General features: G+C 35.2%; 1 protein-coding gene across 1 annotated transcript; it reads right to left on the reverse strand.

The window, feature by feature from the left end:
- Positions 1-2,330: 2,330 nt before the first annotated feature.
- LOC131056802 (phenylcoumaran benzylic ether reductase IRL1) lies at positions 2,331-9,056 on the reverse strand. The gene is made up of 5 exons (XM_057991076.2): positions 8,679-9,056; positions 4,667-4,801; positions 3,841-4,078; positions 3,282-3,485; positions 2,331-2,792 (listed from the first exon to the last, which is right to left on the reverse strand). Exons 1-5 carry the CDS (start codon positions 8,856-8,858, stop codon positions 2,629-2,631), a joined length of 921 nt encoding a protein of 306 aa, XP_057847059.2. The 5' UTR covers positions 8,859-9,056; the 3' UTR covers positions 2,331-2,628.
- Between the last annotated feature and the right edge of the window lie 336 nt (positions 9,057-9,392).

Genomic DNA, 9,392 nt, shown 5'->3' on the forward strand with positions numbered 1-9,392 from the left:
GCTTTTCTCTTTAGGAGGGAAATTAAATACGCAGGATCACTCATACCAGTAAATTCTTTGGGAGGAACTTTGAATTTTGAGGACCATAGCTTAGTTTGGAATGATTGAATTCTTGTATATGTCAGGCATATGTAAGGATTAACGGAAACCAAGCCGACAGGAAGCATAAAGATATATTGTTTCAGGAGTTTTATTTGAGTTTAGGTGACTCTGTAACCTTGGATAAGGCACTGGTATTAATCGAAATTGTTTATTGCATGCTTTGTTGATCAAAATGCTGAAGTTAAGTATAGTTTCCATTCTTTGTTTTCAGTTGATTTCAAGGTGAACAAATCCACTGGTTTTCTGGACTGGTTTGCTGTGGGTTTATTGTTTGAAAGTGTGAAGTTAATTCACAAAGGTATACCCACCTGGGCTCCAAGGAAGCCCGAAGTGTAGAAGGTCTAATCAAACCTTGTCATATGTTGTCTCTGGAATTTCCTTATCTTTGATGTCTCCTCTGCACCCAGTTTAGATCATATCATTCTAAGGACATTGAAAGGAATCAGATTTTGAAGACAACAAGTGCAACTAGACCAACCAATAAATGAAAAAAAAAATTCATTTGCAAACATTTTGTTATTGGACTAAGAGCACCTAACGTTAATAAAATGTAAATTAAAATGAATAAGATAAAAACTACTTTCATCTGCTAGTTTTGTGTGTACAAATTGTATGAAGTAATTATTTTTCTTAAGGGTGTTTTATTGTAAAATGTTGATTTCCTACATTGTAGAGATAAATATAATAACTAAAAATAGACATATGTTACAACATCCATTTCCTTAATACATCAACATATTGTTTTCTTGTACAAATTCTATACAACTATTCTCCTCAACCATAAGCATTTTACCTCAAACAATTTGTATAAGGTTACTCATCCCCATAATTTTTCACTAATAAGGGCACCAATTCACTCAACACATAGTATTCTCATCAAATTGGGAGATTTTAGTCTATCTACCCCAAAATTCAAGATCTTTCAAATAATGTTTGACAAAAAATATCACATGAAACTACACTCTAAATACCAAGTTAAAAATTGGGAAAACACATAACACTAATAAAGGAACTTGAAGAAAGTTGTTATAACTTTAAAGCACTATTTTCCTAGATTCTTTTCCTTCATTCTTGTCTTATTTTCTTCCATAAAGTCTTATTCTCTTGAAGAAATTTGTTGTAACTTTAAACCACTATTCTCCTAGAAAGTTGTCTTCTCTTTATTTAATAGTTATTGTAACTTGTAACTTACGTAGAAAGGAAATCAAAAGTCTTATTTTCTTAAAAATTGAGAAATAAATATAAATCTCCATCATTTTATCTCTTATTGTGAATTTGATAGGGCATTGTTTAATCTATGCTTTTCAAAGGAGCCCTAAACCTTATTCCTATGACCCAAGAATTTAGGGAATGTAAAATGAGGTGAAAATAATACTTTAAATCCACATTAAACTTTCAAGAAGAATGGAATTCAAGTTTGACACCATGGATGACATATTGTTGTAATTGACTCACCCAAAAATCAAATGGACATAAATTATCTCAATAGAAACATTATGCTTCACAACTATGAGAGACAAATTTCATATCAAAAAAAAAAAAATTCACATCACAAGATTATTAAAAAGCAGGAATAAAAAATAAAGATACAGTAGAGAAAATACATCCAAAAAGGAACTAAAGAAAAAAGCATAGCTCAATCTAAAGAACTATAACCAAACCCAAAGTTTTCTATTCAAACCCTAAGAACCCAAAAACCCCTACACAGACTACATAAATAGAAGTATATCACTACAATAGAAACAATAGAAAAATTAGCAACCCATATGGAAACATATATAGCATGATCATCAAAAATGACATCAAAGACTTCAAAGCGAAGCAAGCTATAACCAAAAAAACTAAAAGCAGAAAAGGTACTTTAAGATTCTGGGATCTTTTCTCCTATTTTCTCATGCTCTACATCATCATACTAAAGATTTTTATCTCCAAATTTGTAGCCCACAACTTAACCTTTTGAGACCTCTATGACCTAATCCATGAAAGAAGACTTTTGGACCCTTTGCTAACAAGTTTGAAAACTAGGTTGTATTACAATTATTTGATTCTTTCCTATAGGTGCCCACACTAAATCGGCCACGACTTATTATCCATAAAAAAAAAAAAACAATAAAAAATAAATTACAAATCATTTATTAAATATAATCCAACCATAAATCAAAATTATATTTAAAGCCACAATAATCAATAATTAATTATTAATTTAATTTACAACACATAGCCTCTAGTTAATATAAATAATCACATAAATTACATCACACTCAAATAAATTATAAGATAGTGCCAACATCTAAACAAGACTCACCACTGACAATTGTGCAATCAAATATTGTCCAAATGACAAATTTGACGGGATAAAATAAGAATTAGATAATTATCCCTATATTAGAACAATAGCTAAGATTAGATATAATTTAGACTTTGCACTATTTCTTTTTGTATCTAAAACAAAACATGGAAGGACACTGCAACCTTTTTTCCTCACTACCACTTTGATCTCTAATTTAGTAGATCATCTCATCTTATTCACACAAATGGATTGAGGTACTCATCAACAGTTGTGTATTTGACATCTGGATATAGCTGACTGGCCTCCACTCCATCAGGTCCAATTTCAAAATTGGTTTGATCCCCTTTCACATAAAGCGTGTGAAAAATTGCATAGTATATTTTCTTTGGAAGAGGAGTGTCTGCATCATCCACCACATTCACATAAGGTATTAGTATCACTATTTACATGATAATTGTAGAGGAAGTTTAATATTTTATAGATCAAAGCAATTTTCAGTAAAGATAATATGATTCTTAGCCATGGCTGACCCTGTAACTAATAGCCAGGTTAGTTTGATTTTTAAAAAAATATCTTCTTTAGGTGTACAATTTGAAATATCCATTATTCACCGTTTCATCTTAAATCATTTATAATGACTCTTGAAATCACCAATCACAGAGCAATCTAGAATATCAATCTAAGCTAATCAATCAGAGAATGATCTAAATATCAATCTAAGCTAATAAGAAATTACAGTAAAATGTCTTTTGATATGGAGATAACTTCATTAAAAAATGGTGGTAGAACGTTGGTTTTTAAATGAAGAAAACAAAATAAAATATTTACACCTTAAGGATTCTCCCAGCCATTTAAAAGCTACAGAGTTAGGTTTATATGTTCTCCTAACCTTCAATAAGTTTAAGAACCTGTTCCTCAGATAGATATTCCTTCTCCAGACTCTTTCCTATCTTCTTCTCCCAAAGAGCTACAAGTTCGTTGTATGACAGAGTGTTGGCAGGAAGCCTCAAGTAGAGGATCTTGTTCAAGGTTCTAGGGTCATCCACTGACTTGATTGTAAATGTCCCAACGTCTTCCTCCTTCACATACACAGCTGCATCCACATTGAATGATAGTTAAAGACCAAATCTAATAAATTCTCATTATTTGATCCCTTGACCTAAAAAACACCACAACGTAAAATCTTAAAGTCTGCAAATAGGAACTATGGGGTCATAAGGAAGCATTTGTTAAAGCCCTCATCAGAAGAACATGCTTCTGTTAGAAATTTTAACAGAACAGATTTTCCAAGTCAGAGGTAAACACTTCCAAAAATGCATATAGTATACAGATTCAGAAACAAACATGGTAAACACAGTAGACCCATTCTCCATACATTGTGCATATTGTATATCATCTTACATGCATGTAGAGGGTACTGATTTAAGCTTAGATACGAAATCACATACCTTTAGTATTTCCATCTCCATATATAACAACCTTATCTCTTGGAGGGCTTGTAAGGCCAATCTGAGCTAAGTTGGGAAGAATAAACCCAGCAAAAACGTTGGCACAGACAAATGTATATGGAATCCCTTCTGCCTCAATAGCCCTACGTAATTTGATTCTCAAATCATATACACTCTTTATGGGCTCCACTGCATGCTGTCTATCAACATCCATCCCGAACTCTGATGGTAGAAATCTCTGCACAACCAGAATGAAAAATAGAACTTAGAGAATTTCATTAATATTTCTTTTAATTGATATAAACTTAAAATCAAAAGATTTCTAAATTAAATTTATATCAACATTTAAGATCGCATTCTATCATCCATCATTAGAATAAAGAAAACAAAAAAAAATAGATATAAACTTTCCTTTCTACCTTTTTAACTTAGATGTAGCAATGCCCTATTTCTGCTATCAAAAGAGGGGGGTCTAGTTTTACCCAAATTAATACATAACTGGTCTCTCCCGGAGCTTGAGGAATTGAATTGATTTTTACAAAAACTGTGTCGGTAACAATCCATATTTAGGAATAAAAAGGGCTAATAGCTCAGTGGCAGAACTAGAGAAGGCTAAGCTCTGTGGCAGAGTGACCCAGCCGCGTATAAAGGTCCTAGGCTTGAGTTTTAATTGCCCCAAACACATAATCTGACCTGTGATGGGATGTTAGAAATGATCTGCACTCTAAATGAAGAGGGCTAATACTCGGTGGAAGATTGGCCTGGCAACAAAAAGAGGCCCTAGATTTGAGTAGCTGATGAATTAGAAAAGTAGAGAAATTTTCACCTTGATAGTTCCGGCTTCTTTAATAGCCTTGATGAGATTGAATTGCTCTGCTGTCAGTTCTGTAGTAATGGCGGAGATGACTATGTCTACCTTTTTAATTGCCTCTACAAGGCTTGCATAATCCTCTATTGATCCCTGCAAAAAGGTATTGAGAAAACAATGGTTAACATGAAAATAATCTCAGCGGCAAATTTGAGAAATCTAACAATAATGCACCATTACCAAAACAACCACAAGAAGAGACATTCAAAACAAAATGATGACCAAAAAAAAGGAATTCTGAATTGAGATATTAATGTGAGTACTAGGTAAGCTTCCAAGACAAGGCAAGACCAAGAGTAGATAATATGAAACAGCATAACAAAGCTTCCAAATAAGTGCAACTGCAGAACTGGAGACACTGGATAGCCATAGCAGCTGTATGAATGAGACAGCATGGTGACAAATAGAGCAATGTATGACTGAGATAGCAAATGGCGTGATCTCAATCCGTAAACCAGTCATATTAGCCTTCTTCATTACTATGTCTGTCTTCACACAAACCTTCAAAGACTCGGGAGCGGTAATTATCATAGTACTCCACCACAGCCCATGGGCACTCTCTAGACATTGACCTATGTTGTGAACGATGAAGACACCAAAATGGCCCATAAGGTTAGTTAATTTCCAAAAACCATCATTAACCCAAAATCTAGGTTACTGAGCTCGGCCCCCTAGACCCTTGGTACTGGTCTGGGTCCAGTCCGGTCTTGGTTCAGGGTTCTGGTCCGGTCCGCCTATGGTTTGGACAGGGTCACAGGCCAGGTTCTTACCAAGTCGAAACTAAGAGGACCCAGGTCGAACCCAGGGTTCTGACAGCCCAAAAATGGGTTTCTTTTTTTGCAAAATTTAATTTGTTTTGAATTCCACCACATAAAAAATTAAAATATAACCCTAAAAGTGAGTTTTAAAACATTAATTTGGCTCATTTCACACAAGCAACATGACTACAAGCAAGGGGAAATGAAGATGTGGGATATAGACCCAGAGCCTACTGGTTTGGATGCTTTCACTTCTCAGCTTGTTGCATTTGATGACTCAGATAGCAAGCAAACTTAAAGTGCAAGTGCACGTGTAAGTGGTATTGGCATTGGCATTGATTCATCTAATGTCAATGTCAATGATGATGAGGAGAATGAGGATGATGAATTAAAGAATCCATTTGATGATCAAACTTTAAATTGTTGAAAATTGAAACAATGATACTTGAATATTTTGTCATTTTGATATTAAACTTGATGTATATGATGCTGTTATGGTATGACCATGATGCTATGATTACAAGTTTATGGTGGTTTTGTTGTTTATATGATGCTATGTGACATGCTAATATTAATTCATGCTTATAGATTGCACATACACACACATATATATAATTTACAGGTTTTTGTACTAACAAACCCAAAGCCCTTTTCAAAATACGGCAATGATGCTATGATTACAAGTTTATGTTGGTTTTGCTGTTTATATAATCCTATGTGACATGCTAATATTAATTCATGCTTATAGATTGCACATACACACACATATATATAATTTACATGTTTTTGTACTAACAAACCCAAAGCCCTTTTCAAAATTTTGCCGTACCGACATATCGGTTCTTCGAACCTGAACAGGTTCCTGACCCCAAATTGGCAACCTAGCCCAAAACCATCAGCCGGGCTCTGTTAATTCCCACCAAATTCCTACCTTCCATGCAGAAGGCAATGTTCTCAACGTTGAGCTTGTACTTACACAGTACATAAGAATTTTAATTCTCTCTTCTGTATCTGACTCTAAATCATACGTTTTGAACTTTTGGCTGCTGGAAAGAAAAGCTGGGAATAGTGGACGACTGCCATAGGAGTTTCAAAGCCAAATTGATGAAGAGCCTCAAATCATATGTTTTGAACTTTTGGCTGGTAAAACAAAACCTGGGAATTGTGGAAGAATGCCGTAGGGTGTCAAAGAAAAATTGATGAAGAGCTATACGGAGATTTACAACAAACAATTCCATCACCACTAAACATTCTGAAGAGTCATTATATGACACTACTCCCCTTCCACAAACTGCAGCTGCATTTGAAAACTATGTATGTTTCTTTCCAACTCAGCATTGATCCTCAAATGATTTTGAAGTACAGTAAACAGATTATCAAACTTCAGAGAAAAATTTGAGCAAACCATCTGATTTTCAATCTTAAGGGGGTAGATTGTGCTGGGAAATATTGCCAAGCAACAAAAATGGAAAGGAATTTGAGGATCAGTTGTCTGTAGGTTTGGGTGAGGACATTCTGAGATGAGGACACCCAAAACAGCAGCTTTCCACGACTAGGCCTACGAGAAGAAAGCGGGAAGTGAGGAGAAAAGAGATAAACACAGGTTGCAAACATGACAGCAGAGCCAGAAGGCAGGCAGAGGGCAGAGTAAAGGAGTTTGAGGTGGGTACCAATGGGTAGTTTGACAAGTAGGAGTTTCCATGCTGTGAGATGAGATTGAGCATTAACTTTGGATTTCCATATTTGAAGACAAGTTTATTCTACCTTGGCCGAGTAAATTTACAATTCCGTTTAGCATTGCGTTGAGATGCAAGGGTGATCAAAGGAAGGAACTGCCTACGCATTGTTTTAAGGGGGAGAACTAGATGATACAGGCATTAGGCCATTTCTAGTCTTTCAAAAAGTTTGTATGACAGAATCAGGACAGCAAACTAGAGAGTTCAAGAGGAACAAGCTGAATTTCAAAGATTTTTTGCTTTTCAGAGTGGGGCAGGTTGAGTTGAGCTTTGAGATACTAACAAGATTTCTAGTCAAAATTGGTTAAGTTCCATAGGTCCGAGAACACCCAGATACCTTTCTTGAAGAAAAGGTTAACTTTAAAACTATCAATGATACCTAAAGGTTTGTCATCCTACTGAATCATACATGTTCACCAAATGGAATAAGCAACAAAGCTTGGACCATGACTAAGGGTGTGGCCATGCTAAGTCAGCTTCTTCAAGATGATCTTCTAGCCCTTCCAAATGGTAGTGGAGGGAGCAGCACAATGTTATTTAATAAAAGGAGCAAGAAGGATATAGTCATTCCAATTGGCCATGTCCCAAGGGTGGCTAACAGAGGCAGAATAAATTCAGAAATAGACCAATGTTTCCATGGAGTATTCCCCTCCAACACCCTCACAATCCATTTAGTGATTAGGCAGGTTCCCCATATTTACGGATCAATGATTCCCAGAATTCCCTTTGTCTTTTAGTTGAAATGAACTGAATTTTAGGCATGACTAGTGTGTAGCCTGAAATGATACAAAAAAATTTCAATATATCAGTTGTGTGTAACACTTATCAGCTGAATTTTGAATAAACATGCTATCATCTTCAAAGTATGAGCCAAAGTCTTTAGCATTACTTGGTAGTGAAAGACAAAGGAAAGCTTAGTGAAAAGTGCATGCTGGAACAAATAACTGAGAGTATCAGTTGCTATGACAAAAAGAAATGAAGTGAGAGGGCAGCCTTTGGCAGAGGGATCCATTGATGACAATTCTAGCATCAACATTCATAAATAGCATTCTAATATGAGCATAGATCTTGGACCTGAATCCCAACCATTTTAACATACGAAGAATGAAGGCCTATTATACGCTTTAATGAAATCAAGATTGATAATTAGAGTATCTTGGGCAGTTTGCTTGTCCATTTTGACAGTCTCTCAAGCTCAGACCAGATTGTCTAGAATATATGTCTCCCCTAAAAAGTACCACTGTTCTTATAATCAACACAAAACTGTACCCACTAAAAGTAACAAGTTGGGTTGACTGGTTGAGATGGAGCATCCCCACTTAAAAACTTTATTTTGAGTTAGTACACTAAAGATCAGGGTTTAAACCTGGTTTGCCAGAGTTTCAAGTAGTTTATTAGAGAAGCTCGAACCCAAAACCTGGATTCACAATTTCTATAAAAAATGCATTTGAAGTTTAGAAGAAGCGTATAACTCACATGGAGTATAGTTGCGCCAGAGGATTTGAAGGATTCTATCAGTTGGACCTTGTCTGGATTGGAAGCTGAGGATTCCCTCACAAGAAGGAAAGTGGGATGACCCTGAGAAAGACTGGCAGCAGTTATATGACGGCCAATATAACCAGTTCCTCCTATTATCAGAATTCTGCTGCTCCCCATCTTCACATGAATTTCTTTTGGTATTCTACCAGTAAAATAGTTTTTTGTGAATTGCAGAGGAAAAGTAAATCTTAGTGCTAACAAGTGCTGGGACGAAAGTCAAAATGCATACTTCAAGTGCACATGGAGCCTGTCAGAAAGGACAAATAAGGGAATTTTGAGCCCTTCTGGTGACTGTAATCGAAGCTTCTACAGGATAAATTTTCCTGGACTAATGTGCTTTTTTCTTCTTTATATTTTGATATATCTATTATTCCTCGAGTATGTGTTTTTTATTCTTTATATTTTGATATATTTATTATTAGCACTCGCAATGGTTATCTTGATTAGGTCGAAAGCGTCTATTAACAACAAAGGTGTCTCTTATTTGAGATGCACAACCTTTTTTTTGATATATCTATTACTAGCAATTGCACTTTGGTGTGCAATGGGTACACCGAATATGTGTGGAAGGTCAATTAAGGAAAAAAATGTTATATTTTTTGCAAACATTTGTGTAGTTCACATGATTAAAACTAATAGGACATTTAGAAA

Source organism: Cryptomeria japonica, chromosome 4, assembly GCF_030272615.1.
Source record: "Cryptomeria japonica chromosome 4, Sugi_1.0, whole genome shotgun sequence".
Lineage (NCBI taxonomy): Eukaryota > Viridiplantae > Streptophyta > Pinopsida > Cupressales > Cupressaceae > Cryptomeria > Cryptomeria japonica.

Excerpts from the sequence above, each read along its gene's own strand:
- LOC131056802 (XM_057991076.2), bottom strand. The coding sequence starts at position 8,858 with ATGGGGAGCAGCAGAATTCTGATAATAGGAGGAACTGGTTATATTGGC. Across the intron at positions 4,802-8,678 it reads CTGGCGCAACTATACTCCAT|GGATCAATAGAGGATTATGC; the intron begins GTGAGTTATACG and ends ACCTTTTTGCAG. Across the intron at positions 4,079-4,666 it reads AAGAAGCCGGAACTATCAAG|AGATTTCTACCATCAGAGTT; the intron begins GTGAAAATTTCT and ends CTGGTTGTGCAG.